The sequence below is a fragment of the Bidens hawaiensis genome, unplaced genomic scaffold, assembly GCF_021521415.1.
Source record: "Bidens hawaiensis isolate Kalapana, Puna unplaced genomic scaffold, B.hawaiensis_p1.1 tig00001177_1, whole genome shotgun sequence".
Classification (NCBI taxonomy): domain Eukaryota; kingdom Viridiplantae; phylum Streptophyta; class Magnoliopsida; order Asterales; family Asteraceae; genus Bidens; species Bidens hawaiensis.
The window spans coordinates 1-27,991 of record NW_027491067.1 but is presented as its reverse complement, the minus strand read 5'-3'; the positions used below and the strand labels follow the sequence as shown (position 1 = coordinate 27,991).

The following is a 27,991-nucleotide window of genomic DNA, read 5'->3' as shown; positions in this document are numbered from 1 at the left end:
CGATCTCGAGTAGCTCGCGAGCAGCTCAGCTCGTTTGCACCCTTACATGGCATGATCTAATCCTATGTTTCTCCAAAACCCCTAGATAAGACCCCAAACAACTGTCATCAAAACGACACCGTATATCATAATAATAATCACAACACCCAAATATCACAATGCCCACAGGCGACTCACGATACTCATCACCACCACCACAACCGTCCGACCCAGACCAAGACCCATCATGGGTATGGGCCGAAATCAAAGCCGAGGCGCGCCGAGACGCCGAGTCGGAGCCGGCGTTAGCCAGCTACTTATACTCAACAATACTCTCACACTCTAGTTTAGATCGTTCATTAGCTTTCCATTTAGGAAACAAGCTTTGTTCTTCCACCTTGTTATCTACCTTGCTTTATGATTTGTTTCTAAACACGTTTGCCGGTGACCCGGACCTCCGGTCTGCCGCCGTGGCCGACCTACGCGCCGCCAGGTCGCGTGACCCGGCCTGTGTTTCGTTCTCGCATTGCTTGCTTAATTATAAAGGGTTTCTTGCTTGTCAGGTATTATTATTATTATTATTGTTGTTGTTGTTGTGTCTTAGTGGGAGTAAATGAGCCGAGACCTACTTGAGTTTGGCTTGTTTTTAGTGTCGTCTTAAAGAATCGTGAAAAGTAAATGGGCAAAGGCGAAAATTTAGCTGAGCAATTGGGTTTAAACATTAAAAAATACATTTTTTTTTTCAAAAAGTGTATATAATTTAAAAATACATTGTTTTCACTTTTCAATGTCAGTTGACCACCTGGCCTTGCTTGTTTTAATTTATGAGAGTTTAAGCTCGGCTTGTTTTGAGTTTCTTTTAAAGCTGGAGCTTCGCTAGTTTATAATTTGTTAATTATTTTATATACATTTCTACTTACTAATATATATATATATATATTGAGAAAAAACCTTAAACGAGCTTAAGATATGTGGGTTCGGCTCGTTTGTTATTTATTTATTATTTATTTTATTTTATATAGATTTTTTTACTTTTTTTTTTGTATTTTTTAAGAAAAAACCTTAAATGAGCCGAGATCATGTGCAGTATCTTAAACGAGCCAAAGCTCAGCTCAAGCTTGACTGTGTAGTGTTGACTGTGGAATCAGTATATAGAAGTCCAATAGAGTTAAAATTTAAAAAATATGCAAAGCTCGTTTAGGCTCCATGAGCTAAACGATTTTTACCATACAAGGCCCAAGCTCGGGCTTGAAAATTAGGGGTGTGCACCGTTTGGTTATTATTAGGTTTGGTTATTGGCCTAAACTGAAACTGAAGGCATCAGTTAATTTATTTTATTAAGGAATCGGTTTTCAGTTAATTTGTTGGAATTCAGTTTGGTTAGGTTAATAACAAAAGCCAAACTTGGGCTAAATTTTGCTTAGAATTATATGACATGAAGGTATAAAACGTAGAAATATATGAAAATATAAATGGTTTCGTTGGTTTCAGTTAACCGCCGGTAAAGACAAACCGAACCGTTTTTTGGTTCGCTTTCGTCGTTTTCCAGTTCAATTTCGGTTAATGGTTTAATTATTGCTCGCCTCAATTGAAAATTATGAAATTGCTTCACAATTTTTAAGTTTGTTGAAATTAGTGAAAAAAAATTATTCAAAAGTTGTTATTTTCTATATGCAATAATGAATTTAGATGCATATCCTGGAATGAAGAAGTATTGTGGCTAGAGAATATAGTTATTCTTTATAACTTTTGTTGTGAATAAAGTTCATTTTTTTATGGAGCTTTAACAGTGCTGTGCTATTAAATATTTTTTAAAATTTTAAAAGTGAGATTTTTGTGATAAAGTTCATACTTGTCAGCGTTTTCCGGTTAAGATTTTAACCAGTAACGGTTGTGTATCGATGAATATCGACACGTTTATTTGTGGAACGAGCCTAACGTGTGAAATACAGAGATTAACTAAAAAGGAAACGGGTCAAACGGATTGAAATTTGGCTGATATGTATTCATGAAACTTTTAAACCTTTTGTTAATAACTCGGTCTGTGGTTTAATAACCAGGCTCATAGGGTGGCTCATAAACTATGGACCCAATCCCGCAAACCACTAGCCTTAGCCTTACAATCTCGAATCTCTGACGTCTTCGCTGTCGACATTCACCCGGGTGCTAAACTCGGGAAAGGAATATTATTCGACCACGCAACAGGTGTCGTCGTGGGTGAAACAGCAGTTATCGGCAACAATGTATCAATCCTCCACCACGTGACGCTAGGTGGGACTGGGAAGGCTGGTGGGGACCGCCACCCGAAGATTGGAGACGGTGTGTTGATCGGTGCAGGGGCGACTATTTTGGGTAATGTGAAGATTGGTGCGGGAGCGAAGATTGGGGCGGGATCAGTGGTGTTGATCAACGTGCCGCCACGAGCCACTGCGGTCGGGAATCCCGCGAGGTTGGTTGAAGAGAAGGAAGGATCAAAGGTTGAAGAGTGCCCTGGGATGTCTATGGATCATACTTCATTCATATCAGACTGGTCTGATTACACTATATGAGATTATTATTATTATTCATGTTTTATGGTTGTGTTTTGTAGTTTTTAGTAATAAGTTTAAGGGGGATAAATGTATCTGACCTTACATTTATTTCTGTTTTATTTGGACTTGATAGAATTTGTGGTTTATGTAAGCATAATTATTTTTTTCTATAAAGATTAGTATGTCATTTGTTTAAAAAGTTATATGCATATCATTATGGTTCAGGCTCTGCCTGTCTCACAGCTAAAATTGTTCTTAAAACGTCTCCCTCTTTCACGTTATGTTAGTGGTAGATTATAAAATGAAACCTGTCTCAACACGTTTTCTATATCTTTTATTGAATTTGGTTTACATACTTAGACTGGGTGGTATGAAAACCGTGTTGACGCCCACTGGTGATGAGGTGGCTACCACGACGAATTTTTGCGAAGAGGAAGAAGGTGAATTGTGTGGAGGTCCCCCACTCCCCACGCTCCATGACGAAGGCTAAGGAGCAGTGTTGCCACACATAATTTTCAAGGGCGTTATTGTCATTTGTTAAATAAAGAAAACAATAATTTAATCTACCTTAAACTTTTTGTTTTTCGAACTAAGACACTTTGACCGAGACGGAGTGAGTACAAAAGAATGTCATATTAACCGCATGTGGTCTAGTGGTATGAAAACTTAGGTCCGCCACTCGGTAGCAGCAACGAATTTGTCTTAACTTGTCCGCCATATGTGGTCCGGTGGAGAGACTCAAGTTCAATCCTCACTTGTCTTAACTTTTGATAGATTACGACAACGAAGAATTTGAGCTAGGTCCGCCACTCGGCAGCAGCATATATTTTATCATCATCTCTAAGAAGAATTTAATCTTTTATCATCTTTACTACCATCAGTTGCTAACCAGTGTTCACTTCAGGTTCTCCAATGGAATCATCATCTCCATCTTCTATCCAATTCCAATTCAACTTCCGCATTCCAAATAAACCCAAACTATATCCCATATCATTCTGCTCTGCATCACGTAACAATAACACCACCACACGCACCACCTATCGCCGCCGTACACCACCACCTATTCAAAAACACAACACAAACCCAAAACCCACCACCCTATCTCCACCACAAGACATAGAACTAATAACCTTATGCAAAAAACGGTTCAATTAACCAAACAATTGAGCTCATGTCTCAAGGTGTGCCTGCAGGTTACAACGTGTTCAAGATTCTTTAGATTCATGTGAAGAAATTGAACTAGGGAAGAAAGTTCAGCAGCTTCTGATTCGGTCTGAGTACTACGGTAATGTGAATTTAAACTCTAAACTGGTGAATATGTATGTAAAATGCAAGTATGAGGGATGCACGCCGGGTGTTCGACAGAATGCGTCAACGAAAAGATGTAACGTTATGGCATGTGATGATTAAAGGGTATGTTGATAATGGTGAAGCGGGTGCGGGTTTATTGTTATTTAACCAAATGAAAGAACTTGGATTGATTCCAAATAGGGAAACTTTTAGATTGGTTTTATCGGCTTGTGCTGATTCGGTTCAAGAATGTTTAAAACAGTTTAAATCGATGAAGAACGAGTATGATATAAGTCAAGAAATTGAACATTATTTATTGGTGATTGATGTTTTGGGGAAAGCTGGGCATTTGAATGAAGCTATGGAGTTTATTGAAGATATGCCATTTGAACCGACGTCTGAAATATGGGAATCGTTGTTGAGTTATGCTCGAATCCATGGTGATATCGAGCTTGAAGATCGTGTTGAAGCCTTTTTGGTTCCGTCAATGGCGACACTCGATAAGTTTTCGTTACCGAAAGGGAATCAATCTTTGGTTAATATGCTTGAATGGAAGAATAAGGTGAATGAATATAGAATTAATGATTCGTACAAGGAAGGTGCATATGATGAGAAACTAAAAGGGTTAAATGGTCAAATGAGGGATTACGGGTATGTGCCCGACACTCGATATGTGCTTCATGACATTGATCAAGAAGCTAAAGAGCAAGCATTGATGTACCATAGTGAGCGGTTAGCAATTGCGTATGGATTAATTAGTACGCCTGCAAGAACGACGCTTAGGATCATCAAGAATCTTAGGATATGCGGTGATTGTCATAATGCGATCAAGATTATGTCCAAGATTGTCGGGAGGGAGCTCATCGTAAGGGATAATAAGCGGTTTCATCATTTTAAGGATGGCAAAAGCTCTTGTGGAGATTATTGGTAAAGGTAAATCTTTATTTGTATAAAAAGATAACCATCTTGTTGTAATTGTATAAATGATTAGAAAATAACTATGATAGCTATTTAAGTACATGATTCATGAATTTATGAATAAATGTTACATAGAAATCTTATTGTTATGTACAATGTTTGTAACTTGACAAGTAACATATACCTTGCTACATTATTCTTTATCCTAGCAATTATGGTTAGGTATATACTTATATCTGTACACATTATACACTGGCATAAGACCTAGGCTCGGGTTACACAAGACTCGAATGTACAAATGTTAATGGCCCTCAACTCAATACTACCAAAAAACAATATTACGTTGAGAGGTTAAAGAGTCAGACTGTGAAAGCAAGGTTCGTGTCTAACTCTCACGTTTCTTTGTGGCGTCTTCAGTAATGGCTTTTTCTCGCGGTGGGACCCGCAAGTATGCTTTCATAATATCATAGACGGTAAATCCAATTGCAACCGACGGTACAACCTTAAATTCAACATTACATGTCATATTAGAAGGGAGTTTTTACTAGTTTACTTGTGAACGAGTGGTCGGGGTTCCAGTTCAGATTAACTCACCTTTAAATAGTTGATACTAAGTCCTGAAAATAGATGCTTCCACCCTTCTTTTTGGACAATCGTAAATAGAGTTCCGATTGTTCCTTTTAACTCTAGGTTGTTTGAAGCACGCAACCGCTGAACCTTAGATAGTCAAAGAAGATGGATCTTGAAACTTAAAGCGCAACACAAACACACATGTGTAAATAAACAGAATCAAAAACTTGAAAAGTTACCTGCATTTGCCTTCGCACGACATCCAAAGGATACGTGAAAGTTTGACCGAGTAAACCAGCAACGGATCCACAAGCAAGTTTGACTGCTATGTGCTTTCTGTAATCATCAGGAACACGGCTTTTCATTTCCTCATAGAAGTAAAACTTCAAACCAGCATAAGGAAAGATCCCATAGAGCGATGGAGCTAACATAAACATCCAAAATTTAAAAAAAAATTAAATCGATTTTGCATTATATATGAATTCATACCTACACCACGGTAAAGGCCTCTCATCCCAGCCTCTTTATAAGTCCTTGCAAAACAATCCCTAATTCCTCCAAATGCTTGTTCACTACCCATCGCTCCTTTCACGTTCAGTTTGGGAGCATCCACAACCTGTTTAGAGGTGACAATATTAAACGAGAAAGATTTTTTAAAACTTTAAGTTAAGTTGTCAAATAATAATGATAATAGTATACCTGGTAAGCCAATTTGGTTCTAACTAAATCAAGTGGATAGGTAAAAAGAACAGCGGTTCCTCCAGAAAATGAGCCTGCTAACAGATCAATAACAGGACCATCTCCCATGCCAGGAAAGTTGCAGCTAATGTGTCTTCTATATTGTTCATATGCCATATAATGTAATGCTGCATAAGGAACGATTCTGGCAACACTAGCTCCATTTCCTCTGGTATTTGTTACAACCACGTGTCAGAAACTCGGAAAGATACTAGCTTGAAAAGGGAAAGATTTCATAGCAGAGAAAATGTGACAAAGTTTTGATCTCTAACCTGTAAAACCCTAGAAGCCCTTCTGTCTTTGTAATCCTTCTAAAAGATGCTAATATACCTAGATTATGGAATTCACTTCTAGTCTGCAATGTAACATATACATAAACACAAAGGTTACTTGTAAAATTCAATATATCATATATCCTCCGTAATTTATCAGGGACAAACATTAATAACAACAAGGATATAAACCTCGCCATAATAGTCTAATAAATGCTAGTGCCCTAAAGCATTTTCTTCTGCAACATATTTTGGGGATTTTGGTCAAAACCAATGAGAAACATCAATGTGCAAGGCTGCAAGCAGAACTCGTTGTCACGTCGACATTTTTGTGTCAACATGTGAACTTAAATATTCATGTCTCAATGGAAAGAAGTAGCCTAGATTCTTATTCTGCCTCTAAAGTTAAACGAATATGTAATGGTTTTCATAGTTATCTGGTTTTCGGTTACTATATTTATTACTTATTGCAATTTCCCTACCTAAAAGTGACTCATCATCATCATCATCATCATCATCGTACTCAGTATATCCCACCAATAGCAAAGCTATAGTAGGGTCTGAGGAGGGTAAGATGTAGACAGCCTTACCTCTACCCCATAAGAATAGAGAGGCTGCTTCCGGTGAGACCCCCGGCTCGATAGTAGTTTTGCATCAAGCCTTGGACATAAGGCACATAGCACTCAATCATCGGGACACCGGCTGATCGGTGCATGTACCCTTGTCATTCGGCTATCAACGCCACTACATGATGCCTGATTAACCGTCCGTCACTTTTAACGTTATTTTCACGAGATTAGTAAAATAACGTCAAAATTAGTGCAATTTCACTTTTGCCCACCCGAGGGTTCACACATATATACATCATATGTGCGCACCGCAAGCAGGGCTACCTACCTGAGGGTTCACACATATATACATCATATTACCTACCTAAAAGTGACTAATAGAGGGAAATGATATAACCCAATGAAACCTAATTTTGAATACGAACGTCCAATTTGTTTAGACGTAGGTAAGGCTAGCATAACATACCAGACACAAAACATAATAATAGTTGTGCTAGACACGAACACGACACGCTACTAATTGTGTCATTCTCCCAAACACAAACTTGTTTAAAAACAAACTACACGACCCGGCCTGTTTAGAGACACGATAATAGTATCACAAGAACGGAAACATAAGTTGCCAAAAGTTCACAAAAGTCTTAACTAATACATAATCCTTAGGCCATGTGTAGTGGAGGGGCCACAAAATGGTCGATTTGTGACGTGTGGCGCCCAATCAGTAAATGGGTGGTTTTTGTTATAGTGGTGTGGTAGCCCAATATATATATCTCACACACACGAATTATAATAATAATAATAATAATAATAATAATAATAATAAAAAAAAAACAACACACACCAGGCGACAACTGCATGCCCCCCCCCCCCCAACACACACACACAGATCTGAATCAAAAATCCAAGTACAGGACGCGTAAGGCATATGCCGTATAATTTATTTTATTTTTTAAAACTAAAATATAAACAAGTTAAGACACACGAATTTAACCGTGTCTTAAACCTGTTAAGCTCAAACCGAAGCGCATTTAACTTTAACTCCATGTTGTGTAAGCAAATTTGGTGTCGGAAATTGCCAGCCGGAAATTTTAGTTCCTATGCATCACATTATCAAAATCATGAATCAAACACAACAAATCACCATCAATTCGACTTATAACCTGCGTCAAGGACTCTAACAAGTCAATCTAACCACACATTTCCTCTAAAAACCTACGAAATTCGATAATCTATCATCAATTAATTAGCATCATGACCTAATGGCTATCCGCATATAATAACCGTAATGAATGAGAATAATATTAATATAAATATTAATTAATGAATTAATTAATTAATAAACCTGAAAGAGGATTTTGAGACGTTCGAGCGGAGCAACAATCGTTTTGGCAACTCCACCGGCAACGCCACCGGCGATCAATTCCTTTGCGAATAACGGAATACCGACTCCTTCCCGTTGTGCTGCCGTATTATTATTATTATTATTATTATTATTATTATTATTATTATTATTATTATTATTATTATTCTCTTTCATGGCGTAACGGAACGGCCTTTCTCTCTCTAGAATCTAGAGAGAGAGAGGAAGAAGCTGTTTGTTATTCTGTTATCAACAACGTAACCAACCGTGGAAGGAAGAATCAATAAGGAGGATTATTAGACGAACAAGTTTCTTTAATAAAATGAAAAAAATTCTTAATCCAATTGAAATTAGTTTTTGTTTCCTAATGGACTTACGAATAACGAATTTGGAATATCCCGTCTTGTCGGGTTTAGGAGCATCGGGTTTGTTGCTAGACAAGCTGTATTAAACGCAGAATCTGAAATAATTGCTAAGTATGAGAAGGTCTGTGTCGAGAATCAAAATGTCTTCGTTTCTTTTGCTTTTGATACATTTGGTTTCCTTGCCCCCGGATGTTGTTACGTTTATGAAAAGAGGTAAGCGGATCGTGAGCAGTAAATATTGACACCGAAACACGGTAACTTTTTCAGTATGATCGGATTTGTCATTCAAAACAGGGGTGAAAACAGTTTGTTGTCTGCTCTATTGTAATTTGATCCTTTTGTAAAATTATATATGTGTATCTTGTGAATTTATGAGAACTATGATCATTAAAAAAAAGTTTATTGTCTTTTTTTTTTTGAACGTGGAGAGCATTTTGTCTTATTCTGGTTAGACTAAGACTGTGTTGTTTTAATCGGGCTCATGCTGGTTTTAGAGTTTGAGTTGGGCGTTCCTCTAGGAAACCATATTGTCGTCGGCTACTTCACAACCGTTGTGCCGTCACAAGAGCATAACTCTCTGGTGTTACACATGGTGGGATGAAAATCCGGGTGGGCTCGGGAATCAAACTTACAACCTTACATAAGGTCTGACTCAAATCCTTCATTACCATAATCCACAAAAAATGATACAGGTGAGAATCAAAGTTGATTTATTCTTCCATCTAATTCCATTGGTTTAAATTTGGATTTATGTTTATTCGAATTTTTTTATTCGGATATGCTGGTCAGAGTAGGTTAATTTTCTAGTTATAAACCGAATTCGAATATAAGAGACCCAATTTAAGAAAAGGGATTGGAATAATCTGACTAACCTTTTACCTTTTTTTTTTCTTTTGATTCTTTTAGAATAATAATAATAATAATAACGTAGTTTATAGTTTATGAAATCATATAAGTTTATTTATTGCATTTCTATGAAACATCGATGGACGAATGAAATGTTAGTGTCCAATGGGTGTGACCACAGTTGACAAAAGATTTGAAAATCTAGTAATTGTTTGATTGAATGCGATTTGGACTCGTCGACTATAGGTGATTGAATGCGAACGATGACGGGCGCTGACTGCTGCTTAGCGGTTTAGGGGACCGGTAACTGATGAGCATGTTAGTTTATTAAAAGTTAGCCAAGCATGTATGTTGTTGGGGTTTAGCGTTTATGTTTGGGAGTTTTAGTGGGGCCTTTTGGTTAATGGGCCCAAACTAATTCGGGTTATAAATCGGTTTGAGAGAAAAAATGTTTAAACATATCAAATGAATTTGGTTTGGGTTATAAACCGGTTTGGGGTAATATCTGCTTGGTTTGGAGACCGGTTTGTGTCTTCAATGTCCAAACTATATGATCTTACGAGGTTGGGTTGGGTTGGTTTGAAAAACGATTTGGTCCAAATCGGTTTTGGTTGTTATCGGGTCGGTTACGAAACAGGTTTGGAAACGGTTTATTTGCTCGATTTGTCTCCAATTTTTATATATAGTTTGTCAAGAATTATGATAACATTATGATATTACATATTTTCAATAACAAGCCGACTTCTCTTTCAAAAACCGTTGAAGATATCAAATCGTTAGGCTTTCTTTGGATTAAAAACCGCTCATCTTTCAAAAACTTGTTGTGGAAAGATTGGTGTAACTTTTCACTTGTAATTTTTTGTTTGTTTGGTTTTCTAGCTTCTTGCTAGATTTAATGAAATTCGCTGTTAAAAAAACATATTTTCAATGTGTATTTTGTTAAGTTTTGAATGATTTGATCTTTGATATGGACTGTATTAAAAAGTTTTAGTCATAGAAAAATCTATCTTTGCGTGTTTGCGTTGATTAGATATTAACAAAAGTACTACCGATACTTTTATGTCACTAGACACTCTATCTAGACACCATTGGCATGTCTTACAAATCGTACGATGTTCCTGTGGGTCACGTGACTTGGTGAAAATGGCCATATAGCCATATAAGCCCTACGAGGTGGTCTTCATCAAATCATACAACTCGTATGATATGTTTGTTTATTATTAAAATGACTGATATAACCACCGATAGAGACACAAAGTCATATGAACCTCACAACCATTTTTCTTTATATCTATACTGCAGATATAAAATCATATGATCCGTATAATATGACAAATATGCTAGTGTTAGATTTGAAGGTGGTTTCTGTTTAACATCACTAATCACTTATGACATCACTGTTATTATATTGTTAACACGTGGCATGGTTGATTAAGTATATTTTGACTTAGCAAGGCCGGACTATTAACAAAAGATTCCTTAATCTTTATACGTGTGATATTGACATGCATGCAAACATTTAGCTCGCTTCAAAAAGTTGTACCACATGCATCAAAAGTTGTACTATTCCCAAACATCATAACCAAAACACTGCCTGCCGGTTCATGTCACAATAAAACAAGCATATATTATAAACTCAACTTTAGCTGCAAACATTTGTATGTTCCATTGAGTCATTGACCGGTTCTTAGGCTCCATAAACCGCAGGACGGCGAGTTAATTCTTTGGTAAACATTTCACTATATAAACAACTTAAGTTTACAACATTCAAACCATCAATCCATAAGAGTCTAAGACCATAAACCATTTACTACCGAAACATCCTCATTGTTCACAAATGGCTCACGCTCTTGGAACGTTCGTGGCTCTTGCACTAGCTTTCACCGTGGTCTGGGCGACAGACAGTAGCCCGCTTCAAGACTTTTGTGTTGCGGATATGAGTGGTCAAGGTATTGTAAAACGATTTGTTTTCTTATTAACTAAGCATGAGCGATCAAGTTACTCTTTAAATGTTTTGGTAGTTTAATGGTTCGGTTTACGGTTTAAACCAAATTTTTTTTTCAAAATCATAAGTTTATATTAAAAAAAATTGAAATGAACTGTGAACCGAACTGGTTGGATCATAAACTATTACATTACCGGTTCTAAATACCAATTTGTCAAAATTGAATGCAAACCGAATCGTTTGGATCATAAATCGGCCAACTTGCTTCGGTTGGGCTCTCCAAATACAAGAAATTCGTTGTTCTGAAAATAAAAAAATAATAAATAAATAAAATAAAATAAATTTATATTGTCATGTCTGCATGATTGTTTTTCTTACATGTAATATTTGTATATAATTTATAACAGTGCTGGTGAACGGATTCACTTGCAAGAACCCAGACTCGGTTCAAGCAAGCGACTTCCATTTTAGTGGAATGCATGTGATTGGGAACACTTCAAACGCCATGGGGTCCAGTGTGACCCCTGCATTTGTGTTTCAAATATCAGGACTAAATACGCTAGGCATCTCACTTGCCCGACTAGACTTTGCACCATGGGGCCTCATCCCACCCCACACCCATCCTCGTGCTACTGAAATCTTAACCGTTTTGGAAGGCCAAATTGAAGTTGGATTTGTGACATCAAACCCTGGAAACCGTCATATTTCAAAAGTACTAAAAAAGGGTGACGTTTTTGTTTTTCCGGTGAACCTTGTGCATTACCAACGTAATGTTGGAAACACGAATGCGGCCGCGGTAGTGGCACTGAGTAGCCAGAACCCTGGAGTGATAGCCATTGGAAGTGCGATTTTCGGTTCGACTCCAGATATATCTACTGATGTTCTTGCAAAGGCGTTTCAAGTGAGTAACAATGTTATTAGTGATTTGCAACTTAAGTTTTAGCTTTGGTGTTGTATTAGTAGAACAATGCAATCAATGTGTTTGCATGTTCTAACAATTATGTTCTACAAATTGTAATGCTTTAAGATCATATCCACTATTGTTCAAGAACTAAATTATTATATGTTAAGTCATGAAGCTAGCTAAGAATTATCAAGTGCAATATTTTATTTTACTTTTGCAACTTTTTATTTGCCTTTTTTTATTTAGCTATTTAAATCCTAAAACTAAAAACAAAAATTTCATTGTTTATAAAACCGTAAGAATTCGTTACTGAAAAACTCACAATCACTTGTAAATCCATCAAAATCATGTTAGCCGATGGTATATGTTAACGACGTCAAACTGACAATTACAAATTAAATTTGTCAGAACTAGACGTAAACCCATCAAAGTCTTAAGTGTTGGTACTTCTAAGGTATCCGTAATGGAGCTGCCTCGACGCCTAAAAATTTTAACGCCAAAAACGCCCCCACACCACTTCGATGGGTGCGTTTTTGTCCAAAAAACGTTATGTGCGTCTTTATGGGAATGGCGTAGGGCGCAAAGAAAGGACTTCTGCCATTATGTCAGCCAACCTTCGCAACTCACAACAACATCACTCCACTTTATAATTTACAATTATTAAATTATTATAATGGACTTCAACCACTACAAATAAACTCGAATAAAGCTCATGTGTCTACATTGCATGAACTTCAACCACTACACATAAACTTGAATAAAGCTCATTGACGTTGCGTTAACGTGGCATGAAAACAAGGTTGTTTTTTCCCTCCGCTACATATGCTCTTAAAAGGTGTTTAAGATTAGTTATTATTGTTAAACACAAATAGCATTATTATAAAGTTTATAACCACTTTTGGTTGATGCTACCAAATTGATATGCTATATAAAGAAAGTATAGAACCAATCATGTAGATCTGCCATATATTCCTCTCAAGCAAAATGACAGATCATTGCCAGCCTACAAAAATAAAGAGTATTATTGCTTTTCATAATAAATAAAAAATCATCATATTCCACTTTACAAAATAAAATGTTTCTGTTTTATGGCCACCAATCCTACAACTGAATATGTCCATCATTTTAAAGAATAATATTTCCCCCTTTCTCTTATATATCTACATATATCATTATGTATATATCTACCCGCGGATACAAAAAAAATGACAAAATTTACGAATAAACTGTACGCAGGTCGCAAACACCGTTATAAAAACGATTTCTACCATGGGACGGTAGTTGAATTAGAAGATGGCACCCGTGTTTTTATTGGTTTTAGCTTTAACCCCATGCTTTCTGGAGATAGAAGCTCGGGGGAGATGCATGATGGGCTTAACGGGCTCCTCGGACTGCCTGTGACTGGGCTGGGCCTATAAAGTCCATACCCCATTAGAAAATACTCCATGGGTATCAACATTGCGTGTGGTTGCTCTTCTGTAACCATTGATCCACATACTTGTACCTGAATAGTCGTAAGTCAAAGTCAAAGTTAAAGTCAAAACCAGAAGTTTAAAAATATTTTAACTTTGATAGAATTTCGTTAACCTTTTAAACGACCTTTTATAAAATGTATAAAAATTTGAAGTTAAAAGTCAACCCAAAGAAAAATTATTTATAAAGATCCAAATTTGATATAAACCCTTTACATTTGAAGTTATTCATTGTTTGGTTGAACAAAAAGATTCGATTTTTTTAATCATTAACACTCGATTTTACTTCCTTTGATGTACCACTGTTTTTGTCAAACCTAGCACTTTCAAAATTCAAACTCAAAAACAATTTAATGTTGCATTTTCAACACCATTTCCATTATCAGAACGCTTATTATATAACGAGCTAGCATCCAACTTTTAGCTAAAAAAACAGTAGGTTTGACCTTCAAAGTCAATCATAAGTATGATTGATCCTAAAAACAATAAACAACATTACCTCAACTAATGCACAATACCGCCTGTCAAGTTTTCCAGTCATGTGAAGAGCTTCTGAATGGAATGATGAGCTGTTACCAACAAATATTAGCGTTCTGCATTTTAACTTTTTTAAACCATCGGTAATATCAGGCCTCTTATCAATTGCTTGAAGATACCGCCACACGTTAATACTTTGCCTTTCATCCAATAACTGCATAACAAGCACGTGAGAATAATAATCAAAATCCATGAAAAAATGGTATTACATTAAATTGATGACTAACCTTTCTGCACGATTGAACAATAACTGATTCCGGGATTTCTGGATTGCCACGGACTTCCTAATTTAATTTGAAGATTTCTAATTAATTAAAATCTATAAAAGTTGTATTGCATATTTGCATTTAAACAAAATATTAAAAAAGTTGAAATGTACCTTGCTGAAATATCTTTGAAGCAAGCATTCTTTCAATAATCCACACATACCATAGTAATAGAGCAAATTCGACATGAACTATACATTAAAATTATCTGTTAACGTCTTAATAAATCAAAAATTGTTTAAATGCAAAAAGAGCGATTAATCACTATTAAAACTAATAAACCTTATTGTAAATCCATTCGGTCCATGAAGGTGCTTTGCAAAGAGGAGAAATAAGTATTAAACCAGTAACTCTGTCTCTATACTTTATCTATCATAAAAAAAAATAAAAAATAAAAGTAAAAACTAGTCAAACTTTATAAAAACCAATTCATATGCCTAAAATACCAACAATATTCACGAGTAGACTCACCGCAAAGAGAGTGAGAATGTAGGCACCCGCCATTGCCCCCATGCACATCACTGATCCAAGCCTATAATAACCAGAAAACGCATGTTAAATAACTTTTACGACGAATAAATAATATTAGTTCAAAGATTAACGATTAGATGACTTACCTAAAATAATTGAGAACCTCAAGAATCTGATCACAAAGATCATCTACAGATAGAACAGGATCATCGGGACTTATGGCTGCTGCTCCTGACTGTTAATAATATAATTATAAAATATATATACCCCAAATAACCGTATATATGATAATATGAATTAGCCCGTTCACCGACCTCATGTCCAGGTGGACTAATGTGATAAATGCAAAAATTATGAAGAAGTAATGAAGCTGCTTCGGGACAGAAGAATAGCCCTTGAAAACACAACATATCTGTTCACAAAATCAAACCTTAATTAGACCAAAATAAGAATAAAATAACATGAAAAGAATCATAAAGTTACGGTTCGCTTGCTTACGATTTAGAGCTAAATCTGGATATGTAATCAAGGGTGGCTTTTCTTGGTCTCCATACACAATTACCGACACGGCCCCACGGCCTGTTCGAATAATATGTTCCTGAAAATAAATTTTGCAGTATATTTTAATCATAAAGATCACGAGTCATGTAAACTGTTGAAAGCTATTATAATCAACCGACACTCATGTGTTTATGACTTTAAAAGAATTATATAAAAATAAATAAATAATGAAAATGTAAGTTCATAATTGAAAAGAGATTCAATGACGTTGGAATTCGATAACGACTGATAAACCAACATGAAACTAGATTGCACTTTCTAACCAGTCAGAAATTAAATAAATCACATTCTAGATAATGAGTCACAACCTCAAGATAATGGCAACACAACACATATGCTTTAAAAGATTGCAAGTTTTTTTTTATCATTTAAACAATCACATTAAATTAAAACTCAAGCTAAGTAATTCATATTTCCAGAATAAAGTACCATGCTTTAAAATGTTCATCTTTTTCAAAATTATGTAAGTTCAATCAACAAAAAAAGAATCATTCCAAAAGCATTTGGATTTTTTGGCCTTTTGTAACATCCAAGATATAGAGACAAACAAATGGAAATTAATGGTAACAGCTAGCAAATTTTGACAATATATACATAATTCATAAACTTCTTTACTTTGATATTTCAAGATTTTGACAATGAAAAAAAAGTCAAACAGATCTACAATTGTAGCAATTCCATAAGTAACTTAAAAATCAAGAAAAGGGTGTTTCTAAATTGGGAATGAGCATGATTTCATCCCATAAAGTGCATCATAAATCACAGCAAATAAAAACAAAATTGAATAAAAAGTAAAAACTCATTCAGGCATTTCATAATATTCAACCTCCTGCATTTGAATTAATCATGTTACACATGGGTATTGAATAAACAAAGTCAAAGATCATAAAAAGTTAATAAAACTCATTCAGGCATTTCATCAAACACCTTGCATTCAATATTCAATTATTTCAATCTCGTGCATTTGAGTTCAAATCTGAAGAGGTAGGTCCCAGCAGAGCCTAGTTGGACCCGCAAGACTCACCTTGAACAGGGATGTCTGCGCAACGACCAACTGCTTCCGCAGGACCCATCATGCTCAGAGAAGACCTTACGCGCAGTACGCCAGCTGTACCCGCAGGGAAAGCCTCCCAATGGTGAAGTACCCCGCTTGTTCCCGCAGTTGCGGATACAAGCCATCAGGGAAGGCTACCCGCACTGATAGCAAGGCTACACGCACAAGGCACTATTGCTACTTCAGTAGTCACCTGAAGGAATGAGCAAGGCGGGAGAGTCCGTATGCTTCTGGAAGATCTTTTGTACTATACCTACCAAGGTATGGGCAAAACAGACGATCTGACCAGAGACGCCCATGAACCAATCACAGGGTGACAGCTCACCGACAACAGTACGAGGAGGAGCACCCTCTAGTATTGTTTGTCACTATTAGCCGCTGCCTACTCACCAACCCTTACTGTGGGACGTGCGCAGCCTACAGTTGGTGGAACAGTGCATAGCCGACAGTAAAGGAACAGTATACAGCCGACCTTGTCACTGTCGGCCGCAGCCTATCCACCTACCAACATGGCTTGTGCGTAGCCCACTGTTGGTAGAACAGGAATACTATTCAGCCGGCTGTACCTTCTAGGAAACCTACCTTCGGCTATAAATACTCCAACACCTTGGAATGGTAAGGACATCATCTGATATCTCATTATCTTATCTAGCAATCTCTTAATATACACTTATATTCAGAGCAATCTAGTCTGATTCTCACGCCGGAGGGTGGTCACAAGGAGGAACCCCCCCCCCTTCTCAGTGACGAGCTTACGGTGTCTGTTTTGCAGGTTATCTGAAGAACAACCTTCTCTGCTGGACCTCATCCTCGTGGGAAACATTACTTAACCCACAGATTATCCGTAATCTGCCCTGGGTCACTTAGTGTTTCTTCATTGGCGCCATCCGTGTATAAAAGCTAGAACTAATTCTTAGTTTTTTCAAAATTTCTGAAGAAATGGTTAACGTTACTCCGGTCCCAAGGCCAGTAAGTGACCAAGAAACCCCGGTGACCACAACCCCAGCAACTGGGAACACCGGCGGTTATACAAATTTTACGAACACTACCCCGGTTACCCAAGCCGGGACAAGTGCAGTAAACAATATTTCACTGGGGTTCACTGATGCCCAGATGGAGAAACGGACGAGGGTCCCTCGCCAAACACTAGATCAAGTTAAGGCGTGGGCCGAAGCACGTCAGAAAGAGTTCCAAGCTGAGTTGGATGAACGCTTGCGTTCACTTCAACAGGCTGACGAATTCGGCAGTACTCGCCAACATCTCAATATGAACAGTGAGTGCGAGTACTCAGACGATGAGCGGGAAGAATCCGATACCGACGCAAACCCTCGCCATAAGGCAAAAGGGAAGCGTAAGGAAACGGACTTCCAACCGACAAGGAATTTTGGAGAAGCCTTTAAACCAACGAATGCGGAGAGAAACCCGCGTGACTTCTCCAAAACCTTTAGACCAACTGCTGCAAATGCAGGAAAGTCAAAGTTTGCAAGGGACATTGCGGAAGCAATCGCCCCGAGAAGTGCCAAACAAATGTCCAACATCGGCACTTATGATGGTCTATCCGACCCAGACGACCACTTGAACAGATTCATTGCGGGGGCAACCGTCAGTAACTGGACGGAACCCACGTGGTGTTATATGTTCCAGATGACTCTGGTTGGAGCGGCCAGGGCATGGTTCGATCGTTTACCGGTCCACCACATCTATTATTGGGCGGACTTTCAGAACAAGTTCAGCCAACACTTCAGCCAACAAAGGAAATACACTGAAGAACAGTGGACGATCCTCAACTGCGTTAGAGAGGAGGATCAATCTTTACTAGACTTCATCACTCGCTTCAACTCCAAAAAGCTAAGTCTGGGCAACATAAGTGAAGATCTTGTTCGCGCCGCTTTCATCCAGGGCGCCTAATACCCAGAGCTTATCCGCACATTGACGGGTAAGGACGGCATGCCATCCACATGGGATGCCATCATGACGGCGGCCAAGCGCTTTGCCGAGAAGGAGAAGCAACTGGGAAGGGATCTTCCCCAGAGTACACACCTCTAACATCCAAGATATAGAGACAAACAAATGGAAATTAATGGTAACAGCTAGCAAATGTTGACAATATATACATAATTCATAAACTTCTTTACTTTGATATTTCAAGATTTTGACAATGAAAAAAAAGTCAAACAGATCTACAATTGTAGCAATTCCATAAGTAACTTAAAAATCAAGAAAAGGGTGTTTCTAAATTGGGAATGAGCATGATTTCATCCCATAAAGTGCATCATAAATCACAGCAAATAAAAACAAAATTGAATAAAAAGTAAAAACTCATTCAGGCATTTCATAATATTCAACCTCCTGCATTTGAATTAATCATGTTACACATGGGTATTGAATAAACAAAGTCAAAGATCATAAAAAGTTAATAAAACTCATTCAGGCATTTCATCAAACACCTTGCATTCAATATTCAATTATTTCAATCTCGTGCATTTGAGTTCAAATCCAAGTGGGTATTGTAGAAATTGTAGAAATTGCATAAATCAATCATACTACACATGGGTATTGAATAAACAAAGTGAAAGATCATAAAAAGTTAATAAAACTCATTCAGGCATTTCATCGAACACCTTGCATACAACATTCAATTATTCCAATCTGGTGCGTTTTAAGTTGATATATTACATTAGATTGAATGAACAACTGGGATTAAACCGAACCTTGCCACCGAGATAAATGGTTTCCGTATCAATGGAGACGGAATCACTTGAATCCGCCATGGCTGTGTCTTCTTAAGCTTTCTCTCTCTTCCACTTTAATTGGGGTATTGTTTTGTTTTCTCTCTCTAGAAATAATAAAAACTCTCGTGTACCTCTCCTATCATTTATAAGCAGCTAGCTGTAAGCTTCGGTGGCTTATATACGAAGCAATTCTTTCCCTTTTTAAATATACGGTCGGTTGTTTTATATCGATCGAAGACCATAAAAACGACTACCAATATTGGTCATGATATTGTTAATGGTATGTGTGTTGTAAAGGATAATGGCACGTATTTTACATCAACTGAAAAGTATAAAATAAATGGCCCAGATTAAATTAAACACGATAATATATTTGGGACAACACACCAATTTTATTAACCAAAAAAATAACTTAAAACTTGATCAATTATCTCTTAATACTTACATGAATTATTTGGGGTTATATAGAGACTCAATTACAGTTAGAGTAAAACTCAAACTCCTATTTATCTATTAAATAAAATTCAATCTCTATCTAATAAATAAAATATATAATTATCTCTAATTGCAATAATTAAATAATTAATGAGATCGATCCATGACTCGGTTCGATAAATAACTCCAACAAAAACTACATTGATACTGGTCCTGTTAATACAGGCATCATTACCAATGTTGTAAAACTCGCTAGTCGTTATTGAAGCGAGGTACCAATTATATATTTTGGTGGAGAGTATTATTAATTAATCGGAGTTAATTGGAATGAAATTTACATTAGTTTTTCGAATATACATTTATACCCAATTTTATATATAAAATTTCCAACTTATTTTGACAAAACATAGATTAATTCGTGACTGGTCGGTGAGGTACCGATTAACGATTAATCAACATCTATGCGTGATTTTTACAGCTTTGTTTTTGTTGTTCGGTCGAGACATGTACTGCTTTGACAATCAATATAGTTTACGATATCAGAAAACAGTTTTAATATGAATACATTTTGTTTTTAATTAAAAGAAAAAAACACTAATCACGATTCAGGCCCACGTATTTAGTTGGTTTTTAGTTAACAAACGCAAGTTATTGAAAAACAAAATTATTAAAAAATAATATGTTAAAGACATGTATTGTCTTAATTTAATAAAATACTATTATGTACCATTATTTAATGTATTAAAAGATATTGTATGCACTTTCTTTTACTAAATAAATACTAGAAAATGAAGAAAATAATGGGGAGGTGTGGTTAGCCTCCACCGACGGTATTCGACTATTCTCTCTTGGTCAAACTCAACCATGGTTACCGACATATTATTAGCCTTCTGGATCGTCATGTAGTAACCAAGCTCACCTTTGTTTTCCTTTTGGAAAGTAAACAATTTTCTTTTCTTTTGTTAACTTAATTGAAGTAAGACATATATATTTCCAAAAATAATTGTAATATTCAATTCACTTAACAATCAATATGTTGTTTTATTTTTTAGGAGTTTCCGAAATTGAGTTTATTTGTCCGGCTTAAAACATTAGTTAATGTCACACATCTTGATATTAATCTTACTCGAATACGTTTAATTGTGGTATGTGGGGGTTCACATCCAATCAACGTGCATTTTGTTTAAAATGTGTGTGTGATATTTATGCTTCAACATTTCTTATGAATTCAACATTTATCATTCTCGTAATGGATTATTCAGTTTTACATTGTACACCTCATATTAAAAGCTCGTACACAATTCTTTTTCTGTGTTTTTAAACCCATGTCATGTGTTATTTGTACCAATAGTATTTATTTGGCTATTCATAGTAATCATTAACAATTAATCATGTTCTAATTCACAAATTCTTTTACTTATGGTCTTGTTATATTAGTAGATGTTATATATATATATATATATTATGGGCAATTATATGTTTTGTGGTTACTTTCGTTTGTTAGTTGGAAATTGTAATCAAAGCTTCCTAGTAAATTGTTGTTTAAGAAACAATATTGCACGTTTTTAATAATATTTGAATTGCATTATATACATTATAGTCAAACCTTTTTTTTAAATGTTTATGAAGATATAGTATCAGTCTTGTATACATCAAAAACATTGTGTTTAGTCGTGAAACAACTCAATTGAACCATAATTTTAGAATCGTAAACAGCTAGGTTCAAGGTTTTTGTCATTAAGTTAACAAGAGTTTTGACTTTTATGTTATTGGTGTAAGGTTGATATAATAGAGTAGCTTGAATTGTTCTAGTTTATTAAATTAGGCCATTATGTAAAAACGAGATAAAAAATATATACTTGTTTATTTACATTTATTATGCATGTAACTCGAATTTGAACACCGCCATGTTAGTATGTCAACATGGTTCAAAAATCTGAATTTGTAACTAAATCTTGTTTTACTCGAATTTCATTTTTGAGTAGATTCGAATAATAAACACATTTTGTAGTTGTAACCTCGTGTCCTTGGCCAATTATTACCTTAAAACAAGCTATGTGAATATATGATGTAACTCCTAACTTACGATATGTATGATGAGAGATGGCATATAAATGGGATAATGCTTTATATAATATAATTAAAAAAATCTTCTAAAATAAGTAAAGTAAATATGTTTACATAAGAATAACTTTAAGTTGTTTTGTTTAACTTTTGAGTTGCTATTATTGATAAAAGAATATTGAGGATCGAATTATAATTCATTCTTAATTAAAAATGACAATGTGATTATCATTGTATTATTTTAATCAAATAAATTAATTGTTTATTTTCATAACATTACCTTTTTAGCCGATAACAGGTTACTTGGCTTGGTTGTTGTTTGAGCTTTGAAGTTGCTTTTCAAACTAACCATTGAAATATAAAGTCTCATAGTCTCATATGACAGATTGAAGAAACACTAAGTGACCCCCGGGCAGATTATAGGTAATCTGGGGGCTAAGTAATGTTTCCCACGAAGGTTAGGTCCAGCAGAGTAAGTTGTACTTCAGGGAACCTGCAAAACAGACACCGTAAGCTCGTCACTGAGAAGGGGGGGTTCCTCCTTGTGACCACCCTCCGGCGTGAGAATCAGTCTATATTGCTCTTTGAATATAAAAGTATATGAATACTATTAGAGCAGTTATCAAGTAAGTTATACGAGATAGTAGATGATCAAATGATAATACCATTTGCTGTCTTTTATAGCCGAATGTGGGTTTCCAAGGGGTTTAGCCGGCCCAACACGCTACCAACTGTAACCTATGCACGTGCCCTACCTGTGAGTGGTGGATAGGGATGGCAAAAATCCCCGAATCCGACGGGGAAACCCGAAAACCGGTTTATTTCGGGTCGGGTCGGGTTTTGTTTTTTCGGTTTCGGGTCGGGTTTCGGAGATTGTTTCGGGGATTGTTTCGGGTTCGGGTTCGGGTTTGGGTTCAGGTACCCCCGCCCCGACCCGCCCCGATATAATATATAAATATAAATATAAATAATATCTCAAATAATTACCTTGAATCCTCATGCTTATCCTCATACTAATTCGTGTTTCAATCGATCGATTTCACTTGCAAAGTCGATCGGCACTAATTCTGTTTCAAATCCCCTGTCTCTCAAAATCCCAGGCACTCATTTTATCACACAGCTGGTCATTCAAAATTGATGGTGATTGAATGGTAACTAGCTTCCATCGGTGTGTTGAGGTCAGGCCCTATTTTGATTATTGTTCTGGTTTATCAAGTAATTGATTCTTGTTTATTGATTGTTATTTGAAAGCACCCATTAGACATTCAAAAATCATTGTAATTGTTAAGATGCTCAAATAGATAAGTAGTAATTTGATGTCTTTGTATACACTGAACCATGCACACGCCCACCAAGTGCTTGTATAAATGGCGCACAAAAAATTTAGTTAAAACTCAAAGGACATTGTCATTATATAATATGTTCATACCTGCAAAAGAACAATATTATAGGAAAGGTTTTGAATTTTGTAGCGATTGTGGGTGTTGATGATACGATTGTCGCATCAACTTCTAAACTACAGTGAAGAAGATGACTCCATGGATATAATAGCCAAAATTCCTGATTATAATTGTGAAATTATTAACGAGTCGGTTACTGAACAAGTTGAAGAAAGCAACAATCTTGATGTTTTTAAGGTACTATCAACGATGGAAGTTGACTGTTTTTGTGCTAGAGATTGACTTCTTTGTTTTGAATTTAAAGGTCCATGTTGTTTTATTATTGTTATTAGGATGTTGATGATTCATTAGTTCAACCCAAGTGTGAAACTGATACGGGCTATAGTTTGAGCCATCAAAATGATAACAGAAAGAAAGTAGATGGTAATAAAGAAAACTACTTCGTTTAAAAGTTGATCGGTTGTTGTTGAGAAGAAGAGTGTCGATTCGAAACCGGCAATAGTTCAAGCTAAGGCCCATGTTACTAAGGTATATTTTTTTATTTTTATACTTATGCAGTTATTTTCGAAACCGACAATAGTTCAAGCTAAGGCCCATATTACTTATGTTGGTACAATTTCGGGTCGGGTCGGGTCAGTTTCGGGTTTTCGGGTTCGGGGACGGGGCGGGTCGGGGGGGTACAAAAAACCAAACGGGGAATCCCCGAATTAAACCCGACGGGTAATGGGGCGGGTACGGGGATGGTTTTTGGTTTCGGGTTCGGGTTCGGGTTAAGCAAAACCCGCCCCAAACCCGCCCCGTTGCCATTCCTAGTGGTGGATAGGTAGCGGCTGACACAGAGCAGGCGTGCCGTGCACTCTTCGTCTTCTACCAACTGCAGGCTAGGCACGTGGTCTGGCAGGAGTTGGTGGGCAGGCGGCGGCTATTGGTCACAGTGCTGTGGCGTGCTGTCTGCCACGCTGCTGTCAGTGAGCTGTCGCATTCTTGGTCAGATCTTTTGTCTTTACCTCGTCAGGTATCACGCAAAAGATCCTCCATCATACGGACTGGCCCATTTTGGCGGGAGTTTTCCCCCTCCCGCCTTTGCTCATTCTTTCAGGTGACACTGAATATTTGTAAGTGTTAAGCCTTATGCGTGTAGCTATGCTGTGCGGGTAGCCTTCCCTGATGGCTTGTATCCGCAACTGCGGGAACAGGCGGGTTACTTTACCATTGGGAGGCTTTTCCCTGCGTATGCAGCTTGCATACTGCGCGTAGGCTTCTCTGAGCATGGTGGGTCCTGCGGGAGTAGATGGTCTTTGCGCAGACATCCCTGTTCAAGGTGAGTCATGCGGGACCAACTGAGCCCTGCTGGGACCTACCTCTTCAAGTCCCCCCAGTCCAATGTTCTTCTCACGAATGTCTAATAAAGTGAGGTGAATTTTTGGACTTAAGCAAAGGGTTTTGAAAAGGGGTTTTTGTAAGGTTTTCCATGGGGGTTCTTCCCGCGGAAGTCCTTGTCACTTGCAGAAATTCCCGAGTTTCCTGCTTGGTCTTTGGGTATGATGCGGGTAGGTCTGTAACCTCCTCGCAAGTCAGGAGCATTGAGTCTTAGTTGTGCGGATTCTCCCTGTGGTTCTGGTAGTTTTTGAACATAGTGATCAATTATGTTTAAACCACCAATTCCATCTTGGAGCCTCAAACAACGTAGTACTCGATGTTCCCGCAATGCGGGGATATTATTTCCGTTTCACAAGCATTGCCCAGAAGATCCTTCCTGGTTTCAATTCTCAGCGGGTGCTAGGTATGTGAAGGGTTTTGCCTTTACACTGTACCTGCGTCCGTCTTACGGTTACTTTACTTCCAAGGTATTCCTGGCGTCCATTCCCTGCGGGTGCTAGGTATGTGAAGGGTTTTGCCTTTACACTGTACCCGCACCCGTCTTATGGTTGGTTGCCAAATATTTTGGCTTCAATTCCCTGCGGGTGTTAGGTATGTGAAGGGTTTTGCCTTTACACTGTACCCACACCCGGCTTATGGTTACTTGTTTGCCAAGGTAAGGGGTATTTTCCCGCTTACTTTTTTGAACCTTAGTCTTCAAATTTTTAAATTTTGAAATTTGAAGAGTTGGATGGATAACAACCCAATACCTCAAACGTCGTGCGACGGTTTCTTCTGACTGTGTCAGGACGTGCCAGAAGTTATGGCGACATGACATTATGTGGTCATTCCAGTTGCTTTTTCAGGCGCGTGGGCACGGGATTTCGGGCGCGTAGCCGCGAAATCTCTGGCACACGTCCTTTTTGACAGCTGTTGCCAGTTTGCTTTTGCCACGCGTCATAGTTTCATTGCACCTTTGATTTCTCTCTCTTCCGTATTAAATTCATCGCATTAATTGCGATTGCTATATAAAGGGGGAGAAGGTTATTTGCAATTCACACTTTCTACTTTCATCTCTTCTTCTCCAGTAATTTCCGGCGAATTTCTCTTTTTCAGTAAAGTATTGCTCTGAAATCTCTTCTTTCTTCCACCATGTCTTCTCACGATGCTGATGATCAGAAGACTGCTGGCGAATGCCAGTGTTATCTTCCTGTCGAGCTGTACCAGTATATCGTCAGGAAGTTCATGCTCGAGTCTCTCGAGCCTGAGTTTCCTGAGCCCCACCATACTGTGTACGATGCCCCTAGTGGCAAGATCGGGGTTTATGCTGCATTCTTTGTCTACGGGAACCTTAGGTTTCCGTTGACAAAGTTTGTGTACCGTGTCCTAGAGAGGCACGGTGTGCACCTGACAGAGGTGCACCCCATGGCCATTGCCAAGGTCCGGCACTTTGAGTGGGTGTGCCGGATACTGGGCCTTGAGCCCCTTGTTGACCGCCTGATGACCTTCTATACTTGGAGGTGCATCCAAGGGTGGTACACTCTTACAACCCGTATCAAGGGTTTAAAGATTTGTACCACCGAGCGGAGTCTTCGCTCATGGAGAAGAGAGTTCTTCTTTATATCCGCTCGAGCCATCCCCATTGCCATGAAGTTCAAGAATGGCCAGCCGCTTCCGAACCTTCCCGCCATCAACTACGAGGAGGCGGAATGGTTCGCGAAGATATCCCGGGTCCAGTCCCCGGTTTTCCGTTTTCCGGAGTCGGCGATGGTGATGCTGGGGATGAGCCGGGTGTGGAAGGCGGCGAATGCGGATAAGGTTCCGATCGTCCTTGAATATGGTTCGAACTCTACCCCTTATGGTATGTCTTGTTTCTTTTTTGCTGACTACGATTTTTTCTAACTTTCTTGTTGATTTCAGAGGGTAACGATCTTCAGTCGCTCCTGAATCCGCGGGAGGAAGATGGTCCTGCGCGGATGGGTACTCGTGCTCTGGACGAGAACGAGTTGCCCATCTTAGAGCAGACTGCGGGTCGGTTCGTGGAGGTTTACCCGCCAGGCCAAGAGATCCTGAGCCACCGACGGCCAGGTAAGCCTATCTTCTACCCTGAACCTCTCAATGCTGTGCCTGCTGCTGGAGTTCATGACATTTCTTCTTCTGAGGAATCCGCAGAAGGTCCTCCACTGGTGCGGAAGAAAAAGGCTGCCGTCGGGAAAGGCAAGGAGAAGGTGGCCTCTACGGCCGACCCGGTAGTCCTATCTGACTCGGAGTCAGATAATGCAGAGGTGGCGGGGAAGCCCGGTGGTGAGGAGACCACCGCTCCGGAGGCTGCAGGTGTTACCTCCGGGGAGGCAGCGACGACGACGGTTACCGGTGTCAAGAGGCCGGCTCCATCGGGTTCGCCCCCGCTCGTCCGTGCGTTCAAGCTCAAGAAACCCCGTAAGTACCCCCATAATTCTTGTCTAGATTTGTTGTTTCAAATAAATTTTTCTAACACTTTTGCTTGTGCAGGTGTGGATGTTGACGCATTCCAGGGTGGAGTTGGAGTAAGTATTCCCCCGCCAATGACGGTAGGCTCGGTCAGCCTTCCCGAGGCGTCGACCCAGGCGTCTACGCTTGCTTCCGCTGGTTCCAGCCTTCCTGAGGCTGTTCCAGCTGAGAAGGTGTCTCCGCCGGCCGTGAGTGCAATTTTTACAGCATCTTTCACGGAGCCGGCGGTTACTGTTGCTGAGGAGACGGCGCCAACAATGGCTACCACGGCGGCTGCCACTATACCTGCGCCACCGGCACCGACGGCCGGACCATCAGGTACGCGCCGGGCTTCCCGGCCGATCTACGCCACCTTCCCGTCTGCCTGACCTGTTGGATGGATTTCCTTTAGGTTCAGGTGATGGGTTTGGCGGCTATCGGCCTGTTATTGACCCTACAGGTACGTAGGGTTCTTTTTTCTTTGTATATTTTTGTCATCTTTTCCTAACTGCCTTTGTTTCTTTTGCAGTGTCGGATTCCAATGAAGTGTATGTTCCAAGATGGAACATACGCCGAGGAACAACCCTTCGCACCCCTGTGGAGTGCGTGGACTGGGCTCGCCACGCTGCTCCTCATGGTGCGTTGGGGGAAGCCATGGCTAGCTACCAAGAGGGTAGGCTAACCAATGAGCTTCGGGTTCTCCAGGCCCGAACGCAGCCCCGCGTCGAGCTGCTTTGTCGTGAAAACGACAAGTTAAAAGCAGCTCGCGCCAAAGATGTATCTGAAGCGCGGGCTCTTCGGGAGGAGAACCGGCAGTTGGCCGCTGCCGCAGCCGAGAAGGAGAAGGCATTCAAGGCCCTCGAGGTTGAAGTCCAGGCGCGACT

General features: G+C 38.6%; 4 protein-coding genes and 1 pseudogene across 4 annotated transcripts; 3 read left to right on the top strand and 2 right to left on the bottom strand.

Annotated features, from left to right (window-relative positions):
• The first annotated feature begins 129 nt into the window (after nucleotides 1–129).
• Nucleotides 130–2,627, top strand: LOC143561463 (serine acetyltransferase 5). Its single transcript, XM_077049548.1, has 2 exons — nucleotides 130–542; nucleotides 2,040–2,627. The coding sequence occupies exons 1-2, from the start codon at nucleotides 159–161 to the stop codon at nucleotides 2,526–2,528; spliced, it is 873 nt and encodes a 290-aa protein (XP_076905663.1). The 5' UTR covers nucleotides 130–158; the 3' UTR covers nucleotides 2,529–2,627.
• A 772-nt stretch (nucleotides 2,628–3,399) lies between these two features.
• LOC143561453 (pentatricopeptide repeat-containing protein At2g15690, mitochondrial pseudogene) lies at nucleotides 3,400–4,731 on the top strand (annotated as a pseudogene).
• A 600-nt stretch (nucleotides 4,732–5,331) lies between these two features.
• Nucleotides 5,332–8,499, bottom strand: LOC143561593 (mitochondrial carrier protein CoAc2-like). The gene is made up of 5 exons (XM_077049633.1): nucleotides 8,210–8,499; nucleotides 6,299–6,381; nucleotides 5,988–6,195; nucleotides 5,778–5,904; nucleotides 5,332–5,712 (listed from the first exon to the last, which is right to left on the bottom strand). Exons 1-5 carry the CDS (start codon nucleotides 8,402–8,404, stop codon nucleotides 5,468–5,470), a joined length of 858 nt encoding a protein of 285 aa, XP_076905748.1. The 5' UTR covers nucleotides 8,405–8,499; the 3' UTR covers nucleotides 5,332–5,467.
• Nucleotides 8,500–10,986: 2,487 nt separating this feature from the next.
• Nucleotides 10,987–12,444, top strand: LOC143561443 (putative germin-like protein 2-1). Its single transcript, XM_077049533.1, has 2 exons — nucleotides 10,987–11,387; nucleotides 11,791–12,444. Exons 1-2 carry the CDS (start codon nucleotides 11,276–11,278, stop codon nucleotides 12,324–12,326), a joined length of 648 nt encoding a protein of 215 aa, XP_076905648.1. The 5' UTR covers nucleotides 10,987–11,275; the 3' UTR covers nucleotides 12,327–12,444.
• An 855-nt stretch (nucleotides 12,445–13,299) lies between these two features.
• LOC143561584 (protein NDL1-like) lies at nucleotides 13,300–19,500 on the bottom strand. Its single transcript, XM_077049628.1, has 10 exons — nucleotides 19,360–19,500; nucleotides 15,532–15,631; nucleotides 15,348–15,445; nucleotides 15,180–15,268; nucleotides 15,034–15,094; nucleotides 14,845–14,931; nucleotides 14,676–14,753; nucleotides 14,524–14,580; nucleotides 14,259–14,450; nucleotides 13,300–13,791 (listed from the first exon to the last, which is right to left on the bottom strand). The coding sequence occupies exons 1-10, from the start codon at nucleotides 19,417–19,419 to the stop codon at nucleotides 13,552–13,554; spliced, it is 1,062 nt and encodes a 353-aa protein (XP_076905743.1). The 5' UTR covers nucleotides 19,420–19,500; the 3' UTR covers nucleotides 13,300–13,551.
• Nucleotides 19,501–27,991: the final 8,491 nt, after the last annotated feature.